The sequence below is a fragment of the Parathielavia appendiculata genome, assembly GCF_033297405.1.
Source record: "Parathielavia appendiculata strain CBS 731.68 unplaced genomic scaffold N657scaffold_8, whole genome shotgun sequence".
NCBI lineage: Eukaryota > Fungi > Ascomycota > Sordariomycetes > Sordariales > Chaetomiaceae > Parathielavia > Parathielavia appendiculata.
Genome location: NW_026944227.1, coordinates 1,193,061 through 1,217,370, shown reverse-complemented (window position 1 = coordinate 1,217,370; position 24,310 = coordinate 1,193,061). Strand labels below are relative to the sequence as shown.

Here is a 24,310-nt window from a genome sequence, read left to right as displayed (position 1 = left end):
CAGCGAGTGGCCTCCATTAGCAAAGCAGTGTCTGACCGACCTCCACTACAGCAAGCAGCAGTAGTAACACCGCCCAGAGTCTTTTATACAACCAGGTGGACATGGGCACCCATCGACCTCTTGACCTCAGAAGCATATAGCCAGCTACTCAACCGAATGGAGAAGAACAAATAGGTTCTGGTATTAGATGATGCATGACCCATGACAGAGAACAGCAAGAGCAAGAGAAAACCGAGAAAGCGGCGCGACGAAGACCAGTGAGGAACATCTTGTACAACACCAATAGTGGAAAAGTCTGCTCTCCTTCCCTTTGTGTCCATGATTGCCCTGCCCTGCTTGCTGTATACATATACAACATCTCTATTTATAACCAAGACAGTGTTGAATAGGTTCCCAAACCCAGTCCGACCCGGCCTCAGCAATATCACCCCACCCCTTTGTATTTTTAACAGAAGCTGGTTGGTGGCGCAACATAAGAAGACACATGAGTCCCGTCAGCAAAAGTCATATTGAAACCGGGCTCTCCGTTGGCTAGAAAGCTCGTCGGTTGGCTCGCTGGCTGGTCTAAAACGCAATACCAGCCACGACGGCAAGCGCGCCAAGGGCCATGGGAGGCAGGACGCCCGCGCCCGCGGGGACAGCGGCGTTGCTGCTCGTGCTAGCGGCCGGTGACGTGGAGGTGCTGGTGCGGCCGCTGGTGCCGGTGGTGCTGGCCGGGGCGACACTGGCGGTGTTGCTGCCGGGTTCTACGGGTAAAAGCAAGAAGGTTAGGGGGTCCGACAAGGAAGGGGGAAAGGGCGGGAAAGAAGGGCATACCGTTGGTTTCATCGTCGGCCAGCGGCTTGACGGCCAGGCCGGTGATTTCGGAGCCGTCGGGGTTCTTGACGGTGTGCTTAACTGTCCAGCTGTCGATGGTAACGATCTTGCCAACAGGCTTGGGCTGGACGCCGCCGTCGATGATCTCCTGGGCGCCGGGGGGCAGCACGGGGAGGGTGAAGTTCTTGTTGAAGCCCTCTGTCTTGATAAGGCTGGCACTGCACACCGGCGGCGTGTTGGTCGAGGAGGCGGCCTTCTGGCCCTGGATCTCGGTGAAGTTAAGCTTGGCGTACTGCTCCTTGAGAGACAAGAAGTCGGGCATGAGATCGGCGGAGCCGTCGTCGTGCATGTCAACCAGGCCAAAGTCGTTGGGCTCCTGCGTGTACTCGTAGACGACGCCGCCTGAAAAGATGCCCGTCATCTCCGAGCCATAGATGGTGCCAACCTCTTGGAAGATGCGCGGCTTGACCTCGTTGCAGCCGAACTCAGAGAAGAATATGGGCACGGCGGCGCCGCTGAAGCCGCTGACAAGTTTGTCGTAGCTGGACTCCGTAAAGGAGCTCTCGCCGCACCAGCTGTAGCTGTTGAGGGCGAAGATGTCGGCGCGGCTCATGTTGTCGTCATCACCCTCCAGGGTGCACTGGAAGTAGTTGTACGTGTCGAACAGAATCTCCCGGACATCGGCGGCCGAGTAGCCGACCGGGATGGGGCGCGAGACGTGCTTCTTGACGTAGTTCTTGATGTCGCGGGTGACGGCACGCATGTAAGGGGGAACCGTGGCGCCCGTGTCTTCGTTGTTGAGAACCTCGTTGCCAGAGAAAAACGCCAAGGTGTTGGGGTAGTTCTTGAACGCCTCGACGACAGCAAAGGTGCGGTTAAGGTAGGCGGCATAGTATGACTCCCAGGGGTTCCAGCTGGTCAGGGAGTCGCCTACCAGGGGCGAGTTAACGTCGACAACCATGTACATGCCGGCGGCGTTAAAGATGCTGGCGCATTTGTCGTGGTTCACATTGGGGTTGACATTGTAGACGCGGATAGTGTTGACGCCAAGGATCTGGAGCAGGGCGGCATCGCGCAGGCAGACATCGGGATCGCTCAGAGGGTCACGGCCGGTTTCCTTGTTGTAGCCGGCGGAGCCGCCCGGCTGGTAGGCGACGCCGACAATCTGGAAGCGGTTGCCGGTCTTGGGGTTGACGAAGTACTGGCCCTGCACTTCCAAAGGCTGGACGGCTGCGGCGAGGGTTGCGCCGAGCGCCAGGAGCGCCGAATGGAGCTAACGGGACATGTCAGCTCTTCATCGGTTCGCGTCGAGTGAATTGAGTGGCATACAAGCATTATGGATTGGACGGCTGATGTTTGGTTTAGATACAGCGGAAGGGATATTAGCTATGAGACTGGCGTCGGCGCAAAAGCCGAAAATCAACAAAAGCTAAACGATCGGGTGCCAAAGGAGCGACAAGAAGAGAGACGGGAGGAAAGGAAGCGCAGAGCGTGTCCCCCATCAAATGCCAAAGAAGGAACGTTGAGGAGGAGGATGAGACGAACCCCAAACGACCAACCAACACGAGAAACTCGGCGGCGCAAAGGAGTTTAAAGGTTCGCCCTGAGTAATGAACCTGGGAAACACGAGGGTATCGCCAAGGCGAGCCTAGCGGCCTCGGGATGGCTACCGAAAAGCCTGGGAGCCTTGAAGGTACCAAAGCTGATTGGCCAGATCGCTCAGGGGAAATGACCGTCTTGCCTCTTGTGGCAGGACCCCTGGGGGGATCCACTGTAGCGTCACTAGCGTGCCACCATAACGTTTAACGTGGAGAAAGACTTTGAGTGCGGACAGCAAAGACGCATCAAACAGCGAAAAGATACAGAGTACGGAGTACGAGATGCACCATTCTGTGGACAGCCAGCTCATCAATACGATGGTTCCCGAGTGATGCAACTGAAACTACAGCTACCTGCTGTGCGGGGATAACGGCAAGTGACACTGCATGGAGCCCCGCTTCAATCGTCAGGGACACCCAAAGGACAGGAAATACTTCCAGTTCCGCCGAGCCAAGCGAACGGAACTCTCAGACTGTTTCACCTGGACACGTCTCAACTCTCAGAGCACCAGGATTCCAACAGTGGCTGACGCTAGCCGTGGCTTACACCGGGTTAATATTGTGGCTTAACAGTCGCAAAGGAGAAAGATAGACAAACAAGGATGATTTGACTCGAGAAAGCATGCTTGCCCGGAAACCGGAAAACAGTTGGCACTGAGGGCATGTTAGGCAAGAAGTTGGGCTCGATGTTTGATCTGAACTGGGAACGCCCCCCTTTCCATTTCTTGCCAGTGCGGTGGATATTGCTTGGATCATGTTCGGGTAAGCTCTATGTAGTTCCAGTCTACACACTCAGGAAACTTCTCCCGGTGTGTTCAAGAGACAATCGACAAGCTGCAGTCGTCGTCCGCGTGCATCTCGTTTGGTGATTTGGGCACGGCATAATATTCAGTAACCTCCTAAACACCCGAGGTCTTGAGCATGCAGACTACTGGTGAGTGCCGGGATGACCGCCGCCGTTGGGCCCAATCCCGACTCCCCAGCCGCCATTCGAATCATTCCTGCCGCCATTACGCTCCATCATCTGGGACAGATAGTTAGTGTACGTCAAAAACACACACGACGTTGGCAGGTTACAAGCACTTACATGACCCTCGGTAACTGTGCCCTCGCGCAAAACCTTCTCCAGGACTTCCACATCCTTATGGGTGCCAAACTCGTTGTCGAGGTCGGCATTCGAAGCATGGTCATACATTCCTTGGTTGCCGTGCCTAAAGTTGAGGTCATTTTAGTCACAGTGTGTGACCACAGCCAATGTCCCAGCTAAGGTACCTTAGCCCAGGCCACGTACTTGTGTGTGCAGAAGATCTGGAACGACCGAACCACCTGTGCAAGGGGAATGGATGAATCACCCAGCCACTTCCTGTAGTCCTCAACGCTGTCAAGAAAGACGAAGTAGTCGTCATTCTTGCCCCTGTAATGGACTCTGGTCATCTGGGTACCGCCACGAGCCATGGTGACTAATGGTGCCGGTGGTTCCTGTGTATGAGTTCGTGAGTGGTACTGGATAAGTCGCTTGAGATGTGTCGAAAAGATTCAGCTCCGCCTCAGACTGCAATCATTAACTTTTTGAAAGTGTACTTGTCTCGGTCGGATTGGCTTTCTAAAGAAGTATCAGCAACCGCTAGCCCCTCGTCGGGGTATATGACCTGAGTTGAGTACGTGTGATACTTCTGCCATTACGTCACGATGACAAGCTCACAGTTTTGCAGTGAGCTGCATTCACGTGTATCATTGCCCGCGTGTCCTACTGACCTCTGCCGCCATGCTATATGTATCTGCCTGATACTGACATGCAACAAATCTTCAAGTTGCTCAGTAAAGACATCAGCAGTTGATTCGAGTATTTCAATGTCAAGGAAAGCATTGTCTCCGAGTGCTGTTTCCGAGCTCTCGATCAGCTCCTCCGTATGGTATTGATGGGAAATGGTAGACCCACTAACCTCTTTCTTAGACACGATCGAACGAGACGGATATTTAGGCAGTGCGGGAAACTTTCATCATCTTTATTTGCCTGTTATACCAAAGCTTCTGGCTTTGGGCTTTCCACTTGAATTGTGGCTCAGTTTTCCCTGTCTGGTTCCAGAGTGCTCTCCGACAACCGGCTACAGTATAATTCAGAGTCTCGAAGTGGCAGCGGAGGATGACAAAGCAAATGCTTAACAAACCTAATAACCGCTTCTGGATTGTTCGATCTCACAAGCATCAAGACCGCCTCGCGACTTTACAACGAAATTCCATCCTCCCCTAGCTATCTTTTCAGTATATCTCCGCTGAGCGTAGTATCGTATTTATTGCTACAGCCCGCGGTCACGCGTGCTTCATAACCTAACTATCCACGCCGACATTCGTCGCAGTCTCGAGGCTCTGTCTTGACCACGCCTCTCATCTCGTATATCAACCGCTACAGGGCTTCTCACCCTTTGGAAGACCTTCTTACTCCGGGCTGCCTGTGAAGTCTGGCTTGATCTCTCTATCCATTATGGAACCCAGAGAGCCCACGCCACCAAGAGACGTCGAGTCGGACACGTCGAGTCCCTCTCACCACGAACCTCCAGTCCAGATAACACTCAAATTCCCACCAGAAAAGCACATGCAAAAATGGGAATTTTATCCAACCGACACTTTCGAGCACCTCATCCTCTCCCTGTCCCTCGAGTTCCCTTCGTACGACTGGTCTAGAGCCAAAGCCCTTCTCGAAAAGCGCCAACCAGGCCTCAAATCAGTCTACACCCCGTCCGACGACGCCCACCTCCCCCTCTCTGCGCTCAACCACACCACCCTCCGCCTGCTGGCCCCGCAAACCTCGGATCTCACCTCCCTCCAGAACCAACGCGCGTCCGCCGCGTCTTGGCAAGCCAAGCGAGCCGCGGCCCGCGCCCGCCTCTCGCGGCTGACGCCCACGCAGCGCGCCACCGCCGACGACGTCACCTACACATTCCACACGCTTCGGCCGCTACCACACCTGCCAAACTCGTCCCGCAGCCTGGCGCTGCTGGAGCGGCTCAAGGCGGACCCGGGGATTCGGGCGGCCATGAAGCGCCACCGGTTCAGCGTCGGCCTGCTGACCGAGATGGACCCGGCGGCGCACACGTCGGCAACGTACGAAGGCGTGACGCGCATTTTGGGCCTGAACCGCAACAAGGGAGAAGTAATTGAGCTGCGGCTGCGGACCGACGCGTACGACGGCTGGCGCGACTACAAGGTGATCCGCAAGACGCTGTGCCACGAGCTGGCGCACAACGTGCACGGCGAGCACGACCAGCACTTTTGGAAGCTTTGTAGGGAGATTGAGAAGGAGGTTGAGAGGGCTGATTGGAAGAGTGGCGGGCAAACGGTGGGGGCGGAGGAGTATGCCCCTGGGAGGGGCCAGCAGGAGGAGGAGGAGGGCATGGTGATGGATCATGGCGGGTGGACCGGCGGGACGTATGTTTTGGGCGGGGGAGGAGGCGATGCTGAAGGGTTGAGCGCTAGGGAAATAAGAGCTAGGGCGGCTGAGGCGAGGTGGTCGAATTTGGAGAGGGCGACGAGGCAGGGGAGTGGTGATGAGAGGCAGGGGAGAAATTGTAAGACGAGAGAACAGGGGCAAGACTCGGCTTGAGCATCTACGCTGGAAACCACGCTTTTGGGGACTTTCCGTGGAGCGCCCGAATTTCATTTTTTTCCTGCGAGATGGTCACCCGCATGTCAATCTGGGTGTGAAGGGAATGATACCATACAGGGGCCTACCGAGCTGCAGCGGGTTTTTATGACACGGTTTCACTGATACCATCGTATGCTCGTACTTGGTTCTGCGCCGTTTGGGTGGTTAGATGGTGATGGAAATGAGGTGAGAAGTCACCGCCCGTGTTCCAAATATATTCACTCATCTGAACTGTTACCACAATGCCAACATGCGCATCGCCAGAGAATACTTTGGCCGACATCCCTGTCTCCGCTCAACTCCGTGTTCATCGCGAAGTTTGAACAAGAGAGCTCAAGAAGTGCGTCTTAATAACCTTGTTCACGTCGACGGCCCTAGCGGTGGGAAGGATATCCCAATCCGCCCAATTCATCTAGCAACCGCCGTTGAGGAGGCCATGAGCCCCCTGGTGATAGCCCACCCAAGCCAGGTTTTGGAGCCTTGATACCTCATATAAACCAGAGGTTCAGATATTGGAATCACTTCTACTTCGCCAGCATATCATTCAGCTTACACAGCCATAGCGGTATCCAGCAAGATCGATCAAACCACGACTTTTATTTCCCCTTTCCCTCACAACACTCATTAGCCGTGCCTGATACCAGGACTTACTGCCAACAAGCTCTCCGATAAGCTCGTGACGTCCCGCCAGCCAGCCACCCCTTTCCTATCCCGGAGGCAACGGCCCGCCCATCCGGTAAATTCCATGCTTACAGTACGGAAGGCGTGTTCTAAATAAAACAAAGGCATCGTGCAAGAAAAGAAGAAGGGAAAATCAAGGCGAAACCCTAGCGAAAAGCATCACATTCAGCCGTCTCCCGCACAGAAGCGGGCTTATTCAGTGTATAAGTACCCCTTATTACCCAGTCCCATCCCGTCCAGAACGCCTATCCATCTCGACTACCCATCCTTGTCTTATTTTGTCCGCGGCTTGTATTGCGAGTAGTATATCCAACCCCGTTCCATGGCAAGGGGATACCAAACCGAAGTCTGATAATGGAAACAACGTAATAAAAGAAAACGGCAGATAAATAAGGAAATATGCTTGACGCCGTAAAAAAAATGGCAAGATGTCACAGTGGGTGAGTATGATACATGTACAGAGCGAAGAAGAGAGGAAAAGGGACGAACAAAAGGGAGAGAAAGAAAGGAAAACGAAAAACCTGAGCAAAGGGTATCGCGCCTCCAGTTCGCCATCTTCGCCCCTTTCTACCCATTACCATCACCATCACCACCAACCCACCCAGTTCTCTCCGCACCGCACCTCATCGCGGCGATTAGGTAATATTGTTACTATCCCAAGCCCACGCCAACAAACCCTCACACCTCCTCGGGCTCCTCACAAACAACCCCACCCTCCAAACTAGCCCCGGACGTCGACCCCGACCTCGAACTCGACTCTTCCCCGGCAGTTTTCGGCCTCTCCCTTACCAGCGCGTCCTTCTCCTCCTCACTCAACCTCAGCCTCAACTTCTCATCCAGCATGCTAACCAACCGCTCACTGTACTGATCCAACAACCCACTCAAGACCGACTCACTAACCTCCTTCTTCCCGTCTTCCCCGCCATCCCCGCTCCCACTCTTCTCCCTCTCCCAATGATGATGATGGTGCCGCCCCCTAACCCCACCCCCGGAAGTCCGGCTACGAATAGCCCTCTCCCCCAGCGCAGCAGCCGTCAACCTCAACTCGGCATCCAACTGCGCAAGCACATCCCCGTTGATTGCCGCGTCCGCCGACGCCGTCGTGATCTTCTTGCGGTACGCCCTGAGCTGCCGGCACGTTTGCTCCGTCGCCATGCTGAGAGAGCCGAACCCATACCCACCACCACCACCCCCGCTGCCACCGCCGCCACCACTACCACCGCTGAGTCCGTTCCCGCTGCGCTGGTTGTTATGGGAACTGGAAAACTTGCGCGACTTGAGACTGCCCGAAGGGGTGGCGCCCAGCGCGGGGAGGGACGGGCGGCGGAACATTTTGGATCGCGTCTTTGGGCTGGAGGGGGGTGGGCTGGCGTCGGAGCGGGAGCCGCCTCCCGAGGAGGCGCGGCGGGAGGGGGTGTCGTCTACGACGGCGGCGCTCGCGCTGGTAGGGCTGGTTTGTTTGTCGGCGGTCGGGGTGCGGAGGGACGAGACGGGAAGGTGGAACTTAGAGGCGCGGCGGTTCGTGGGCCGGGGTGGTGAGCGGCGACCGTTGGTACTGCTGTTGCCGCCGTTGGCGGAAGAAGGGCGTTGGAACTCGGCGAGTTCGGCCTTGGAAAGGACGCGGCGGAGCGGAGGCCGCGTGGAGGCCAGTTGGGGGGTCTTTTCTGGGGATGGGTCGCGGGTGCGGGTGGGAGCTGTTGGATCTGGGATCTCGAGTGCCCAGATCATGATGGTGCCGTCCTCGCCGACGCTGACGACCTTTCGACCAGCTTCTTCCGTGTCGATCAGGATGACGCCGTTGATGGCTTCGGTGTGACCCCATTCGCGGTCCATGAAACATCCTGCTTGTGCGTCGTAAACTCTCACGGATTTGTCTGTGTTGGAGATGCCGAGAAGGAAAGGCAAGTCGGGACCAAGCTGGCCGTAGGTCAGGGACTCGAGGACGACCGAGTCGAGCCCTACTTCGTCGTTGCACTTAAAAGAACTGAGAAGCCGCCCGTTGCTGAAATCATACTGGCAGACGGACCGGTCCAGCAGGGAAACGAAAATCGCCTTTTCCTCGGGCGTCACTGCCATGGACGACGGGGATGCCCTTAGAGATATCACTTTAGAAGGGATGGCTGCTATGACGTCCGGCTCCCCCTCCTTGCTCACCAGATCATGGATCTGGAGTGTTCGATCGAGGGAGCACGTCAACACCTTGTCTTCGGCAGAGAAGAGCACCTGTACCACCTTGGCGCTGAACTCGAGCGTCTGGAAGTGCTCAAATTCCCCTGCAGCGGAGCGGTGGAACAGCTGGACTGTCCGGTCTCTCCCGCAAGAGGCCACGAGAAACCTCGACTGGCCCTCGTGTACTGTGATGTCTTGGCAGTTGGACGAATGTGCTTTCGTTTCCAGAAGACACCGCCCGTTAGACGTCTCGACGATGCGGAGAACGCCAAGCTTGTCTCCAGCGATGAAAACGCTTCCGTCGTTCGTGGCCCTCGCCACAACAATTTGGTTGACTGGATCAGAGTCGGTGCCCATGTCAACCTGTTCGATTGGTATGTCGAAAGAAGACTTGATCATGCCGCCCAAATCCCAAGCGGTCACTCTCCCAGGGCCAGACCATGTGAAGAAACTAGCACCTAAACTGTTCGGGATGGACAACCGCTGAATCCCACTGATGGGGTCACCGAGTCCCGGGATGGGGATGTGGGCTGTGTCCTTATCTTCACCGTCCCCGGCAGGGGTGTAGGCAGAGTTCCAGATCTTGATCGATCGCTTGCTGTCTATGGTGACGAGATTTTCTGCCATGAATCCCATGGCAATGAGACCTGCCGCCATCGCCGACCCGCGGACAGCCGGCTCGGAGGTGCCGGCTACTATGCTGTCCAGGCTGATGACGGCAAACTGGCCATCTTTGCCGCCGACGTACACGTTATCTCCTCGGCTGGATATGCATGTAACGCAGAAGTCAACCTCGAGAACCTTCACCAGCTTCATTTGCTTGTTGGTGTCATCAAGGAGACACACGCATCCCGTTTCGGAGCAAATGATGGCCTTGTCGTCGGATATCGGGAATGCGCAGCTAAACGTCGCATCCAGCATTGGGCCAAGGAGGATGTTCCTGCCCGGCAACGGTTTCTGTGCCTGTGGCGGGGGGACAGGGGCTGATGCTTCGCCGGGAAATTTGGGTTTGGTGGGAGAGACCTCGGGGCCATCTTCGACCCGCCACACCTTGACGTGGCGGACACCGAGTGTTATGAGGTTGTTGCCCATCCACACCATCCCCTTGACGAACGAAGTGCACTTGTTCTGCTGGAACAACTTCACCGCGCCAGTCCGGGGGTCGAGCTTCCACAGATAGACGAAGCCATCGTTGGCAGCGCCCAGCGATGCGAGATACTTGGTGTCCGGGGACCAGGCTACGGCCTTGACACCAAAGGTATGTTCGCTGATGGATACCAAGGGTATGTCGGATGAGGCATCCTGTAGGTTGAAAATGAGTACCCGCGGGGCATAGCCCGTCTCGCCTACTGCTAGGTACCGTCCATCTCGACTGAGAGCTAGACAGGTAGTCGCCTTGATCCGCTCGCGGCTCGTCCAGGTCTTTGAGGTGGGCGACTCTGGCCAGTCGGACGTCGTATAGAGCGAATCTCTAGGGGAGGGGCCCGCTCTGTTCCTGCTGTCGTTGGCTTTCGGCGTGGAGTTGGGCGTTGTCGACGAAGGGTTGGAGGTGGGCGAAACGGAGAGCAGGGGCACTGCCGTCGGTCTGGCCCTGTAGAAGCGCTGTGTGTAGTGCTCACCCGAGACATTGACCACAACGACGGCGCCGCCAGCAATGTAGGCGAAGGACGAGTGGACCGTGTCGAACCCGGTCGGGGAGTTGCAGGTGGTCCCTACCACGCGCTCAAGGGACAGGCAGGATTCGTAGAGGGGTCGGGGCCGTGTCGATGGGCGAGAAGGGCGTGCGAGAAACGGAGAATTGGACGGTGTAAGCTTAATCCGGTTTGAGGGAGTGGATGCCATCGCTCTTCGCCATGGACTGTATGTTTACTCGAGATAAAATTGGACGTGGTTTAACGAGGGCGTAGGCGTCTCTGCGGAGAAAGCGCTCCTGTAACGGACGAGACAGAAGGAGCGTAGCGAAGAGAAAAGGGAACTTTGTGCGTGTGTCGAAAGAATGAACGGTGGGTGTGGGAGCTGGGAGCGCACAGCATCAGAACCGACGAAGATATCCGTGGTTAGACCGCACAGCTCTCAGGCTCGCAGAACCATCACCTCAGTATTATGATGTAGCTTGCAGCGAGTGACATGAAGACCGTGCAGCGAGACGCCAATCGTCTCAGCGTGGGGTCAGTCAGGGCCAAGGTGAGGTGCACGGCATTGCTTGACGGCGTTGTCGCAAAACGCCTTGTGTGGAAACAATCCTGGTGAACAGCTGCGATTCCCAGCCTCTTGTTGAGCAACAAGCCGGAGCGGGACAAAAAGTTGGGCGGCCGGGTGCTGGTCCTTGACAGGGGTGCCTCAGTTGCACTTGACAGGGGAGAGCGAACCGAGAAGTTGGAAATATGAGTTGGCTCGTGCACCAGCTCTAGCTGGGTAGCGCCCTTTTTCTCCGGAACCCAGTTCAAGTCCATTTCATCAATTGGAATCCGAAATGTCCATCAGTGGATCATTCAAGCGGTTGCCCAGGCAATCAACGGCACTTAGTAGCCACGAACATGACCAGCTCAGTATAGTATCAATATTTGCGAAGAGTCACCGCGCATCACCCTCTCATCTCTTACCATTGCTCAAGGTGGTGGCCCTTCCCTTAGAGCTGTTGTGATATCGGTACAATCTACGGAGGATATGTGACTCGGAGGACGCGGTAGGGCCCATGCCTGAGCAATGGGGGGTTGCATTACCTAGCGGACCGGTCCAGCACTCTGCGGCGAAACTGCTGTGACATGGTTTGCCATTGGCGGCTCGACTGCCGGACGACCTGGAGCTCGGACCAGCAAAATCAGCCAGAGACCTCAGCGGGGAATGTTCATGGCGCAGACTCGATCAGCTGGTAGGCTGTCTAGTTGCCATGCCACTTCACTCTCAAGACCTGGGGATAGAGATATGCCTGTGAAGAACCAATCGCAGATTCGTATCGTACAGTGCCTGCCTTGGTATGGTACATCCGTTCCTTTTCTGTATGTTACAGTTTGATCCGACTCCCCGTGCCGAAGCCCGTCGAACAGCGGAGCATCAGCCCAACATGCGCTTCGCCAGCTTTCGCTGCGCCTCGGCGCGCGCGGCCCTGTCTTTGTGGTTCGGACCTCTCGGTTTGTTCCAGATGGGATCGCGGACAATGCCCTCGGCGCGCCACTTCCTCGGCGGCTTCTTGCCCAGCGCCGCCCAATGCGTCCACACCTTCTTGCCCCGGTTGTGCCACCTCTCCTGGCGCTCGAGCTCTTCCTCCGCGTCCGGCGTCCACTTTGACTTGAGAATCCGGCGGATTGCCTCGGGCGACACCTCGAACTTCTGCGCCAGCACCTCGGTTGTGTACTCGTCTGGGAACTGCTTGTGCAGCATCCGGATCCCCACCAACGCGTCGGGCGACAGCTTCTTGCGCGGGTTCCAGCCCGTTGGGAACTTCTTCTTGAGGGCCTCCTTCTGGATCATCCAGGGTTCTTTCTCTTTGGGCCGGTACCACGCGTCGTCTTCATGATCGGGTGCGGGTTCAGGTCGTTCCTTGTCCTTTCCGGCCTTCTTTGCCTTGCTGTCCGAATGTTCCGCATCGCGTGTGCCAGCCGCCCGTTTATGTGGCCTAGAACTCGCTGTGTCCGCATGATCGCCTTGAAACCCAGTCTTGGGGGAATGGTCTGCAGGAGTTGCTGCCGTCACCGCAGCATCATTGTGCTTGCCTCCACTATCATCGCCTCCTGTTCCGGCGTATTGGGCGTATTCTGTTGCGCTGTTCCTGACAAATGATGTGTGTACTGATCGTGATGCAGCCGCAAGCATGGGAGTTGTCGCGTGATTGTAAAAGCGGTTGCGCTGGCCCAAGGACTGGGCGTGTTGTTGCGTGACTCGTGGTGTGGCGCGAAGAGGGACATGAATCTGGGCGATGCTCTTGACAAAGATTCTGAGGGCTGCTGTCCGGCAGGGGCAGTCCATGGTTCGAGGAAAGGTGCTGGGTGGGTTATCACGAGAAAAGGGAGTCGCTGTTGCAGATTGGCACGCTCTTGAGATCATTCGAAAATTTCCCTTGGCCCCTGCACTGCGCTTCGACCGGTGGGGCTCTTGGCTTACACTGCTTCCATCCAGATCCAGGCAGTCTTTCGTCGCTCACCTAGATGCACGCTTGTCTATGAGGGGGGGTGGATTTGGTAATCTTGTCAACCGTTAACTTAAACACTGTAGTCTCGGTATCAAGCCGTGAAGAAGCAGGGAGCGTTTTCTTCGCAATAATAATTCCTTGGCTGCGTCAGGAAGCTGGTGGTGGGAAGTGGGGGATAACCCTCATCCATGAACCAACCTGTTTCTGATCTCCCCAAATTCTCTTGTCCCGAGTTTCGGCCAACGTCAGACCATTGCATCGGTTCCTCGACGTAAATATCTAGCTGTGGTTTCCCTTCCCCTCTGCCAGTACACAAAACAAAGAGGAGACGGGCCGTAAGATGGCTTTTAGGAAATCAAATCGCAAGCCAAGTCAGATACTGGTGCTACAAGTTCAAGTAAACTGCATACCATCCCACCGTCTAGGTGTACGGGCTGAGAGAACAAGGAACATGGGCGAGGGAGGGAGGCCGGTGCAGTTAAATGGGATGGGCTAGTACTCGATGTTAAGCTGGGACCGTTTGAGGTGAATGAATGAAATACCCAGTCACAACCGAGGACAGCATTATCAGCAGCCTCATACTAGAGCTACCTATCTGCTCCATGCACTCGTTGGAGAATGCAAAATGGAAATGCATTTTAGCCGCATAACCAAAACCCGTCGTAGAATCCTGCGACACTCGTGAAGGCTTTCCTGTCGCGCCTGGCACCCAACGCCGCCCATGATGCTCCTTAAGCCCTAATCAATGCTCGCACAGTACCCTAACCAGACTCAGTAGCAGACGACGTAGAAATGTAGAACACAGAGGGATGGAACGTAAAGTACAAGGAAAAGAAAAATCCCGGAGAGCGCTACCATTGACCCCTCAAGCGTCGTGCATCAACTCGACCGGAGGCCGCGCCGTATGCGCCATGATGGGCTTCGGCGCCGTCACTCCAATCGGGCTCATCTCGTCGGGCTCGTCCGTCATGTCATGAATAATGACACACGGCAGGTCCGGGCTGGCGCCGAGCTCCGGGTTGGGCTGGAACACCAGCGTCGAGCTGCGGCTCCGCTGCGGCCCCGTACCGCTCTCGGCGGGCGACACTGGCGACGCCATCATGCCGCCCGTCGAATCGGCGTTGTTGTGGTGGTGCCTCAGCTTAGCGAGCGCCTCGGCCAGGTCCTCGGCATGCACCATCTTGTTCGGTGCGTCCTCCATCTTCTGCTCCCAGCCGTGCGGCGGGCTAGGTGGCGGGGAGATGAAGAAGAGCTTGCCTGCATCGGGCAGGGCGAGGTGCGTGTCTTGTTGGGTCTTGAGCGGCGTCGGCTGGCCAAAGTAGACGCGGCAGCGGTCGCCCATGATGTTCTCGCCGTCCCAGTCCTGGCGCACAGCGATGGCGTCCTCGTCGCTGTAGAAAGAGACGATGATGCGGTTGAGAGATTTTAACGGGGAGAAGGCGTGGATGCGGGCCTTTTGCGAGATGAGGTCGCGGATCCTCTGCAGGTTGTCCGGGGCGAAGATGTCGCGTGATTGCAGGTTGGTGAAAATCAGAGTGTTGCAGGGCGGGGTGGGCTTGATGAGGGGCGGCAGGTTCGAGAGATCTAGGGAAAGGTTCGACTTGCGCGAGCGGCTGCTCGATGATCGTGAAAGCGTGGGCCGAAGCTCTGGTGATGATTGCTGTTGCCCCTGGGCTTCGGAAAGCGCCCGTAGCGGCAATTGCTGCTCCATTGCGATTTCGTGAATACTGTATGACTTAGTCTAAGTGACGATGGGGAGATGTACTAGAAGAGATGAATCCCTCTAAAGGCTGCTGGATGTGGCGGGTAAGTTGTTCGTCGAAACTTCGTTGACAATGTCGTTTTTCAGGTGGATGTGAGAGGTGATGCAATGCGGGAAAGGCGGTTTGCGCGAGATATTATACCAGCCACTGTACGCAAGTCCCGGGGTCATGGATCACAAGCGGGCCCGTTTGAGAAACCCCGGTTTGGCAGGTGAAAGCCGTGATGGTGGCTGAGTTCTGGATAACAAAGCGGCCTCGGCTCCACCAAGACTGAAGTCAAACTTCGAAGCCAAGCACTCATTCGCTTTTGCCAAGCCCCTCTCACATGGCCAGATCCAGGGCATTGAGTTCTGGAGCGCTGTCTTGCCACTGCATCACGATGAGGCGGAAATGGAAAGCGAGCGAATGCCTCCATGAAAACTGTGACAGAAACGAGACGAAACTTCCTTACATTAAGTAGTGGTTTTCAACTGGCCAGGCGAGCCAGGTCCATACCCTCTGCACCGCCGCATCAGTTAGCCAATTTCTGACGTCTCAAGTGAGTTCTCGAACCTTGACACGCCTCGAACTACGGTATAATTTCGGGGTTCGTTTTTCACCAACGGAGCCAAACTTCTGGCTTCATTGGCTTTACTCTACATTATCGCTAAGTAGACAGGCCTCAGCCAATCGAACTGTTGCTAGTGAAAAACGAAAATGTCTAAATTATGCCGTACAGCGAAGCTCTCGGGGCTGGGTCCAGGGTTACGCAACACGGCGCGGATGCAGCAACTGCTATAGTCACTGCCCTCCTGGATGCCCATGCTCAACAAAACACTCCATGTACTCAGGTTGGCAGCGGGAACTTGTGTATTCTGGGGTCACGGTCCATGCTCAGCCTTCTTACCCTTGGGAAGTGTTTTTCACGCTACCCGCTCCACGGGTCCAAGTCAGATGAGGCAGAATTCGAGGCTAGGTAGTAGGTAGGTAAGGAAAGGGTCAAAAACATGCTGCATTGGGAGATATTATAATTACTAGTATTTTAAACAGGAACTCTTGGCTCAACCTACCACAGTACTGATTAGGACCGCACGCTAGCAAAACGAAGTGGCCGGAATACCATCACCAAGAATTATAGGGAAGGCACAGTAGTTATCAACTACAGTCGGAAACGATCACAATGTTACGTTTCGGAGTGGAAAACAAGCCTGATATCTTGGTCAGCAGCAACCCACAAGCAACGCGACGAGGAGGCACAGCAAACTAGAGTCTGAGGCTGATGAACGCCGCCGTCATCAAGCTTACCGTGTTCGCAAGCTCAATTTCCCCGGCGGATAAACCACGGTCAATGCAGTGCCACCCAGCAAGTGGAATGGCGACAACTATGGCTGCCTTCACCATGTCTTGGCTCATTCCGTCGACGTCAGTACGCTCACCAACACCTCTGCGCCGCATTCAACTTACCAACACCACAAAGACATCCTCCGCCCGCCGGGAACCCACCAAGAAAGCCCATCTCAGTTCCCGCGTGACATGCTGATCTCTTGGTTCTCGCAACAGCCAGACCCTCACTGATGGCCCCACAACGATTGCACTGCCCTGAATCTATGGACGATGATTGGCCAGAAGTCGAACAGCATGCCCCTTATCATACACATTGGTCAATCCGTCTATCTGCCAGAGTATACACTATAGTACAGCCCACAACATGACAACGGCACAAGACCACACAGTTTCAGACCGCGCGAGATGGTCGAACCATCAACCTTGGAGAGGAGAACGAGGAGACAGATCCCCTCATCAACGTCTCACCGGGCGTGGCTGAGCGGCTCGGCGGTCAGCTGAAAGGGGCCAAATTCGTTCCTTTCCTTTGCCTGTCCGCCAGTTCCGTTCACAAGCAATGTCAACCCCTTGGGCTCGGGAGAACGGCACCAGAGCAGCGAGGGGAGATAAACCAGCCCAGCCGTAGCAATCCCCAACATACCATCCCACAAACCACTACCAGTCCAACTACCTAATCTCCACCCCCAACCGCTCCACCAACCCCCTGACTACCCTGTCATGCATCTCGTTCGTCTCGGCATTCGTCAACGTCCTCTCGAGACTGCGATAGTTGATCCGGTAGCACATACTCCGCCGGCCCGTCTTGGGATGCACAAACTCATCCACCAGCCTCACATCCTCAACACAATCCCCGGCGGCATCCCTCACCACCTCCATGAGATCATTCCCGTGCCAATCCACCGCCCCCTTCCCGGAGCCCCCGCCGCCGGCGGCGCTCGTCCCCTTCAACCAGAACGACACATCCTTGTAGCAAGCCGGGTGCTTGCTGAACGGCACAAAGGGCCGCATCCTCGCCAAGTTATCCTCGACCCCTCGAAACTGCGACAGGAACCTCTCGTCGCGCGACCAGAACAGCCGGATGTCGGGGATCTGGAAGAGCAACATGGCGATGCGCTCCAGCCCGATGCCGAACGCCCAGCCGATCTGAGACGGCACGCCCGCGATGATGTGCAACTCCTGCTTAGATACCCCGCACCCTAGCACCTCGAGCCAATCGCCCTGGTAGAAAACCTCGAGTTCCCACGAGGGGGAGGTGAAGGGAAAATAGGCCTCGACCCAGCGCACGCGGAGGGGCTCGGTGGGTTCAACTGGCGAGGTACCGTTGTTTGCTGCTGTGGCGAAGGCGGCGGCGGCTTTGGCGCGAGAAAAAATCTCGTTGACCATCAGCTCGAGCGAGCGCTTGAGGTGGGCTGCGACGGCGGCGGCTTCCTCGGGCGTGTGGTGCTCCACCTGGAGAGGATTGCGGTCTGGGTGGAAGGGCGGGTTGGGATCTTCGACGGTCATGTTGTGCTTGGGGAGGCGGTCGAGGTCCTGGAAGATGGCTGCGGCCAGGTCACCGTTGGGCACCTTGTTCCGGTCCCAGACGCGGGCGCCCTCCATCTGGTGGAAGACGGGGTAGTGGCTGCGGTCGACCTCGTCGCGGCGGTAGACGTCGGCGCTGATGAGGTAGCCGCCGCTGGCGCCGGCGCGAAAGAGCTCCGCCTCATGGGCGCTGGTGTGTGTTCGTAAGAGCGTATCCTTGTTGATGTAGTATGTGTCGGAGCGGGCGCGGCCAGGGTGGTCTGGCGGGAAGCACAGCGAGTCAAAGTTCTCGTAGGTCGATACGACCGGGTCGAATTCATTGTAATATTTGTAAGTCGGCGGGGGGAAGACCGACTCGATAATTTTCCGCGTGATGGCCACGGGGTGGTCTTTCTGGAGATGCAACTTCCGGGAAGTCAAGGAGAGGACGGTGGACGATACATTAAACCACGGGTCGGTCGCATACTTCTTGCCGTTGATCTCGACCTCCTTGGGGCTTGTCGCCACGCCCTGACGCGCACTCGTAGCATCTTTTTAGCGAAATTCGTCAGCACCGCTGGACCTGGGCCTTCGGGTTGCATGCTCCTCCTTGCTAACCTGAAGAGTAGGCTGCTCGCCAACACGGCTGGACAGGCAGTCTGCTGATGCGGCCGCCTCGTTTTATGAGAAGCGCAATGTCGGACCGGTTGCCCGCCCGAGGCCATAGCGTACTCACAATACCCCGCAGTCCGACCATGCTGTAGTCGGGAATGCGGCTCCTGAAGGCCTGACGGTTGGGAATCGGAGACCTCTGGCTTGCTTCACGACCAGCGTGATGCGCCTTCGCGAAACTCATGTGGGTCTTTTCTCGAGTCGCCAAGCCGCAGCGCACGGGTTCATGCACAATGACATCGCCCATGAGCATCACTATTTGTACGTAAACCTTCCCTGTTCTATGAGGCTGAGACCGGCTAACCCCTTATGGTAGCTTCAGCCATAACAGGCCTAGGCCAAGATCACCGCCAGCACCCCAAAGCCGATCTTTGAATCCTTGAACTTTCTGGCACTAAGATGATTGTTCATCGGGAATGATTGCTAATAACTTCATTTCTTCCTATTATTGATAGAGGTTGGTGGGCTGGTCTGTGGTGGGGCATTGGTGGGTCTTCCTGCCCTACTAGCCCACTGCCTTTTCCCTTCACCATCGAGTATCTTACTATTTCCGTGCACTGATTACATTCACAATTCCATCGACGTTGTCACGGCTGGTGCGCCGTAGTTATGGCTTGGCGCATGGAGAGCTTGGACAAGCCACGAACTGTAGTTAGATTTATCCTGCGAGAGCGTTGCCTTTCTTCGGCAAGCTTCTTATTTTGCACAATAAGCGTCAATCTCCAACGCCAGCTGCAATCGCCTCTGGCGAAATTACGCCTGCCGTGACAGATGTATATCACTGCTTGCCTCTTCTACCTATACCTATGTAAGCGCTTAGCGGCTACTATGGTACTTAGGTAGGTAGCTGTACTCTTTTGAGTGTTCGGCGTCCCTCCTTAAAAGCCCAATGTGGCTAAACTTGCCTTGAAAGGTTAACCAGTTCAGGCCGTACATGACAGGGTGATGCTCATCGCCCATTGGCTTCCGTTCCTGATTCTCTGATTAACCGATAGTAGAGTCCGTAGCCCGAAGGGTTCTCCGGTGGCCGAGCGATGGGATGAGGAGCTCGGAGGGTTGACTTCCTTAAGCATGGGCAGATTATGGCCATCTCAGCTTCGCTTTGACCATTTTGCACCAGGCGTCTTACTCGCTCAGGGGATCGCCATCCTCGTCTTCGGCGGTCAAAACGCTCCAGACGGATGACCAAGATGCCAATGGTACCAGCCGTGTTGATGGATTGGAACATGCCGACTGAGCCTCTGGAAGCGTGCCTCCGTCCTGTAGAATACAATATTTGCAACGATATTGTAGCCCATGAAGTAGGCGGCGCCCTCAGAGAATAGACACTGACATAAGGACATCACCGGCGTAGTGCTTCTGGGTGTATACGATCAAGTGAGATCACTCTTGCAAAATATTCTTGGAGACCAGTAGATGAAGTTGAATTACTTACGTAGTTTGCTCACCTTGATAAGTTCACCTTGACATCCTCGCGGTGGTCAAGAGAGGACTCCGTAGCTATCGTTTATCAATCGGGAAAGAAGGAGCCGAGACGCCAAGCAGTCTCGACAATCCCTGCGTCGGAAACTGACGTAGAAGGGCACGGGCCATGTCGAAACCTGGAATCACTGATAAAAATGGCTGCTTATCGCATTCTTAACTCCGGTCTGCTGTGGAAGATCACTAGTCTTCTTCAACTATTGATCATTCGTTTCAACATTACTCTACGACCTTTCCCCCCCTTCTCAATCAGCGTGATGCAATAATAACAAGGCACGGTCTGCTTGGATAGTGCAGCGCACAATGCAGGCAGCCAAGAGTGAACGACCCGCTGCCCCGTCACCGGTGGCACCCTCGGCAACGACGGCCATGGCGATGAAGGACGACAGCAGGGCAACTGTGTCGTCGCTGACTAGGCCTCGACCAATACACTACCCATTTTGGTTTGGTGGCAGCGCAAGTAGTATGGCCGCCTGCGTAACGCATCCCCTCGATCTCGGTAAGCACCCCTCCGCACCGTCACCAAAACCCAATTGACGATCGCATGGCTAATCAATATCCCAGTTAAGGTAGAATTCTCCCAAGACCTCCGCAATACCCTAATTGACACCTGTCCTGTCTAGGTCCGCCTCCAAACCCGCACAGGCGCCATGCCCTCAACAATGAGCGGCACCTTCATGCACATCCTCAAGCACGCCGGCCCCCGGGGCCTCTACAGCGGCCTCTCAGCCTCCCTCCTCCGCCAACTGACCTACTCGACAACCCGCTTCGGCATCTACGAGGAACTCAAAACCCGCTTCGTCTCGAAAAAGACCGACCCGCTCACCGGCAAACCTAGCCCGCCCTCGCTCCCCTTACTCATCGCCATGGCCTCGACCTCGGGTTTCGTCGGCGGCATCGCCGGCAACGCGGCAGACGTGCTCAACGTGCGCATGCAGCACGACGCCGCGCTGCCCGCCTCGCAACGGCGCAACTACGCGCACGCGCTCGACGGCCTGGCGCGCATGGTACGCGAGGAAGGCGTTGGCGCGCTGTTCCGCGGCGTGTGGCCCAACAGCGCGCGCGCCGCGGCCATGACGGCTAGCCAGCTGGCGAGCTACGACGTGTTCAAGCGGACGCTGCTGCGGGTCGCGGGCATGCAGGATGGTCTCGCGACGCACTTCACTGCGAGTTTTCTTGCCGGGGTGGTGGCGGCTACCGTGACGAGTCCGATTGATGTCATCAAGACGCGGGTGATGTCGGCGTCGGGGGGAAACCACGGGGTGGTGGGTGTGTTGCGCGAGGTGTATGCCAAGGAGGGGATGCGGTGGATGTTTAAGGGCTGGGTGCCCAGTTTTTTGAGGCTAGGGCCGTAAGTTTCTCTCTGCCTGTCGCTCTCAAGTTGGGGAGGGCGCATGCTAATCGGTCTGCAGACAAACGATCTGTACATTTCTCTTTCTAGAATCTCATCGCAAGATTTACAGGAAGATCAACGGGATAGAGGATCCGGCGTAAACAGAGCTACGAACGAACGGTTTAGACAACGGCGCGACGATATACAACCGACTTAAGATAGACGACGACAACAAGGCCTATACAAGTAGACCGCAGCACTATACCCTGGGACGCAGGCATGTAGAACGGCAGGCGTTTGTGTTGGATGTATTTTGAATGGGGTGGAGAGGCTTTCGCAGGCATCGGCATTGGACAGTTGCCGGTTCAGTGGCAGTTCGGTCCAGCGGTCGCCCCTATTCCCTCTATTATTGGTTCATGCATAAATTGGACAAACATTGGGCTAAACGTCCTTCTTCGCGCCTTGAAATGTCGAGCACTTCTCGTGAAAGATGAAAATGCTTGGCGGCTTCCGTCCTGAACTCCCGCTGATATACAATCCAGACAACTTAAGAGAGCAGCCCGTTATCCGGTGCTTTTCAGAGGCTTAGCGCCTCGGCAACAGGATATCGGCAAAAAGTTGGTTGTTTTCTGGTTCTTGAATCATGACAGGGCGCAGCAACCAAAGGTGCTGAGCACCGAGAGGGTGACCATAGGAGACTGCCCTGCCGCACTCTCGCTGGAGGATCTCATCCGCGCCAATCTCACGCCTGAACGTCAGGCCATGCTGGAAGAGCCGAAGATGCTTCATGGAAATGATCGGACACGTGGAAGGTGCCCGGCCGTAAAAGCCCCATTGATCATGGCCAGCTGGACTGCCCAGCGCCGTAAGGTGTCGTCCCGTATGGTGTCGTTCCGCCAGCACCGCCCCATGAACTCTGGTTGCCTGCATTACCGAACGGCGTCGTGTACCCGCCGAAGCCATCGGCGCCGGTTCCGTACTCTGGACTGCGCGGGCCGTTGTAGTCTCCGTTCATGCTGTTCCCACCCTCGTCGGCGAGCTCGTGAATAAGACCAGCAAGCTTCTGCTGCAAAACCTTGATGCCTTCGCTTACAATCGTATCCGGCGAGAGGTTTCCAGCGCTCTCGACGTTGAAGTAAAATCGATTTGGGACGGCGTCGTAGTCGAACGGCTCTCCTTCTTGCGGAGGCTCCTCCCAGGCGGCATACTCGCTTGGTGGCCTGCGCGATGATAGTCAACCAGTGTTCATAAGAATTTACATAGCTGGAACACTCACCATTCCGTCTTTGGATCCGACTCGTACCAGAGGTCGAGGTGATGAAGCTTGTTGTGCGGGTCGTACTCAAAGCCGATGGCGGCTGAGGGTGCCCACTTTGCGTGCTCCTTCGCGATGCCCTTCCTGGCGATACACTCGAGCTTGATCTCCTGGCCCGGCCGAAGCTTCAGGATGAGCGGGCCGAGCCCTTCCGCATCTGACAGCACGGGTGTGCCGAGAACTTGGTTGACGCGTTCGCCTGTGGGAACCAGATCGCGCGCAAAAACATGCATATTCTCATCGCCCGTGCACTTCGCGTGGAGGGTAAGCCTAACGCTGCAGTGCTCGCAGAATCCGTCGCAGTCACAGTCGCGCCCGTAGAGCAGAGACTCGACACCTTCGGCGTTAAGTGGGATGAGGCCGAGACGGTGGGCGATAAACTCGTCGGCCAAAACCGAGCTGTTTTCTTCAATCTCGACCAAATCGATGGCTATTGTGGGAATTTCGGCGAGCATGACGCGGCGGAGCGAGTTCGCGAAGGCAATATCGGCATTCGAAAGCTCGTACTTGACGCGTACAGAGTCTGCCTAGGTCCCATGATCGCGTTTAGACCAAGTCGCTTCCTCACAGAAGAGAAAACGAGCAGCCAGCCACAGGTTGCGACAAAGACATACTTGGGAAATCTTGACAACCGGGCCCAACGCCTCGGCGTCATCCATCACCATCGGGTCGTAGTCCATGTTTCCGGCGGTGCCTGCTTATGCTGCAAAGGTCGCTTCAGTTTTCTAATAGCGCATACGACAATGAGGCTGCAATCCGTGCTGTTGAGTTGGGGATCTGGTCGTTGCGAATGAACGTGGAACTTCCAGTCGTGGGAAGTTCGGCGGCGCTCAACAAAGCGCAGGGAGAACTGAATCTTATCTCCACACCTGCCTAGAATGACAGTGGGGTGACTGCAAGATTACGTATGATCAACCACCGATCGTAGGCTTACGATATTTCAATCGGAGTTCTGAAACTGGAAAATGGAGTCCCCGGAATTTAGAGATTTCCAGCAATTTTAGCTAAGTTAACTATTTGTCAGGCGATATATTTCTGGTTAGAGTTAACTACTGCTCTATGTAAGTGAAAACATCCTGCCACTATAGCCGAGGCCCTATAGAAGCCCACAAGTCTCACGACCATACTAGGACGTGAAATGTACTATAGACAGCTCATGCTATAATTCGTGCTAAATGCTACAATGCATACCAACTACGACTGCAAAATAGCATCAAAGATAGCCGACTACAAATGGAGGTTCATACTAGGCTCAGACTCAAGTAGAAGACTTGTGTTAACTGAGTGGGTTCCTTGGCACCAAGATTCACGGACTGAGCACTGATGTTCAATGCGAGACTCTCAGTCAACACAGATCCATCACAATGACGCAGTTCCTGACATAAGCGTCATATCATGGCACACTGTCTCTATATAAGGGGGTAATTCCCCTGGCAGGATTAGAGAGGACAATTTGTCCAAAAAAGAAAAGGGACATTCTGAGACACCCTAACCCACTATCTTGATCCTTCATTTGTGTGTCACTCTGGAATCGTGACTCCAATTCAAGCTTCATCTCATACCTCAATCTATTCAATACCACTTGGTTGATCTAAGCTTACTCGAGCATGTAACTGTTGGCTGCCCAACAACTTGACTTTAAAAGGATCTAGTAAGTAGTACAAAGAGCAAAGGAGTTGAATACCATGATTTGAGGGGCTGTTTGCTAAGCCGGCTTAGATTGCTAGCACAATTGAGTGAGTCCTAGACATCTTCGCTGGTAACTCCGAGAATTTCCTGGCTAATCCTAGCTTCATTATCAATTTCATTGAATTTCATTGGCCTAAGGAATGAAGTTTTTGATTGGCGGACCTTGAAATCCGAGATATGTAAATTTTTCATTCCAT

At 55.5% G+C, this 24,310-nt stretch overlaps 10 protein-coding genes across 10 annotated transcripts; 2 read left to right on the top strand and 8 right to left on the bottom strand.

Moving 5' to 3' along the window:
* Positions 1-158: 158 nt before the first annotated feature.
* N657DRAFT_646725 (glycoside hydrolase family 72 protein) lies at positions 159-2,308 on the bottom strand. Its single transcript, XM_062793170.1, has 3 exons — positions 2,146-2,308; positions 817-2,089; positions 159-746 (listed from the first exon to the last, which is right to left on the bottom strand). The coding sequence occupies exons 1-3, from the start codon at positions 2,149-2,151 to the stop codon at positions 565-567; spliced, it is 1,461 nt and encodes a 486-aa protein (XP_062646737.1). The 5' UTR covers positions 2,152-2,308; the 3' UTR covers positions 159-564.
* A 1,034-nt stretch (positions 2,309-3,342) lies between these two features.
* N657DRAFT_575504 (DUF1960-domain-containing protein) lies at positions 3,343-3,869 on the bottom strand (the record flags this gene model as incomplete). The annotated part of the gene is made up of 3 exons (XM_062789109.1): positions 3,343-3,438; positions 3,502-3,625; positions 3,706-3,869. The coding sequence occupies 3 exons, from the start codon at positions 3,867-3,869 to the stop codon at positions 3,343-3,345; spliced, it is 384 nt and encodes a 127-aa protein (XP_062646736.1).
* A 1,027-nt stretch (positions 3,870-4,896) lies between these two features.
* Positions 4,897-5,805, top strand: N657DRAFT_550961 (WLM-domain-containing protein; the record flags this gene model as incomplete). Its single annotated transcript, XM_062787899.1, has 1 exon — positions 4,897-5,805. A coding segment is annotated over one exon (909 nt), but the record flags the coding sequence as incomplete, so codon positions are not given.
* A 1,611-nt stretch (positions 5,806-7,416) lies between these two features.
* Positions 7,417-11,187, bottom strand: N657DRAFT_621170 (WD40 repeat-like protein; the record flags this gene model as incomplete). Its single annotated transcript, XM_062790613.1, has 2 exons — positions 7,725-11,187; positions 7,417-7,652 (listed from the first exon to the last, which is right to left on the bottom strand). The coding sequence occupies exons 1-2, from the start codon at positions 10,747-10,749 to the stop codon at positions 7,417-7,419; spliced, it is 3,261 nt and encodes a 1,086-aa protein (XP_062646734.1). The 5' UTR covers positions 10,750-11,187.
* A 308-nt stretch (positions 11,188-11,495) lies between these two features.
* Positions 11,496-13,185, bottom strand: N657DRAFT_646719 (uncharacterized protein). Its single transcript, XM_062793169.1, has one exon. It carries the CDS (start codon positions 12,871-12,873, stop codon positions 11,962-11,964), a length of 912 nt encoding a protein of 303 aa, XP_062646733.1. The 5' UTR covers positions 12,874-13,185; the 3' UTR covers positions 11,496-11,961.
* A 290-nt stretch (positions 13,186-13,475) lies between these two features.
* N657DRAFT_646718 (Calcipressin-domain-containing protein) lies at positions 13,476-14,931 on the bottom strand. Its single transcript, XM_062793168.1, has one exon. It carries the CDS (start codon positions 14,745-14,747, stop codon positions 13,902-13,904), a length of 846 nt encoding a protein of 281 aa, XP_062646732.1. The 5' UTR covers positions 14,748-14,931; the 3' UTR covers positions 13,476-13,901.
* A 1,857-nt stretch (positions 14,932-16,788) lies between these two features.
* On the bottom strand, positions 16,789-18,379 carry N657DRAFT_575447 (phenylalanyl-tRNA synthetase; the record flags this gene model as incomplete). The annotated part of the gene is made up of 2 exons (XM_062789107.1): positions 16,789-18,173; positions 18,241-18,379. 2 exons carry the CDS (start codon positions 18,377-18,379, stop codon positions 16,789-16,791), a joined length of 1,524 nt encoding a protein of 507 aa, XP_062646731.1.
* A 1,772-nt stretch (positions 18,380-20,151) lies between these two features.
* On the top strand, positions 20,152-21,270 carry N657DRAFT_575007 (mitochondrial carrier; the record flags this gene model as incomplete). Its single annotated transcript, XM_062789073.1, has 4 exons — positions 20,152-20,275; positions 20,341-20,345; positions 20,400-21,127; positions 21,189-21,270. The coding sequence occupies 4 exons, from the start codon at positions 20,152-20,154 to the stop codon at positions 21,268-21,270; spliced, it is 939 nt and encodes a 312-aa protein (XP_062646730.1).
* Positions 21,271-21,947: 677 nt separating this feature from the next.
* N657DRAFT_575466 (insert subdomain of RNA polymerase alpha subunit) lies at positions 21,948-23,104 on the bottom strand (the record flags this gene model as incomplete). The annotated part of the gene is made up of 3 exons (XM_062789108.1): positions 21,948-22,329; positions 22,386-22,951; positions 23,039-23,104. The coding sequence occupies 3 exons, from the start codon at positions 23,102-23,104 to the stop codon at positions 21,948-21,950; spliced, it is 1,014 nt and encodes a 337-aa protein (XP_062646729.1).
* Positions 23,105-23,712: 608 nt separating this feature from the next.
* Positions 23,713-24,247, bottom strand: N657DRAFT_646713 (uncharacterized protein). Its single transcript, XM_062793167.1, has 3 exons — positions 24,221-24,247; positions 24,144-24,160; positions 23,713-24,075 (listed from the first exon to the last, which is right to left on the bottom strand). Exon 3 carries the CDS (start codon positions 23,977-23,979, stop codon positions 23,818-23,820), a length of 162 nt encoding a protein of 53 aa, XP_062646728.1. The 5' UTR covers positions 23,980-24,075; positions 24,144-24,160; positions 24,221-24,247; the 3' UTR covers positions 23,713-23,817.
* Between the last annotated feature and the right edge of the window lie 63 nt (positions 24,248-24,310).

What these genes read in the sequence shown, in the direction of transcription:
- N657DRAFT_646725 (XM_062793170.1), bottom strand. An exon ending in GGCCGACGATGAAACCAACG is followed by an intron (nt 747 to 816) that starts GTATGCCCTTCT and finishes TTTTACCCGTAG; the next exon opens with AACCCGGCAGCAACACCGCC.
- N657DRAFT_646719 (XM_062793169.1), bottom strand. Translation starts at nt 12,873, where the DNA reads ATGGACTGCCCCTGCCGGACAGCAGCCCTCAGAATCTTTGTCAAGAGC.
- N657DRAFT_646718 (XM_062793168.1), bottom strand. Translation starts at nt 14,747, where the DNA reads ATGGAGCAGCAATTGCCGCTACGGGCGCTTTCCGAAGCCCAGGGGCAA.
- N657DRAFT_646713 (XM_062793167.1), bottom strand. Translation starts at nt 23,979, where the DNA reads ATGAAGCTTGAATTGGAGTCACGATTCCAGAGTGACACACAAATGAAG.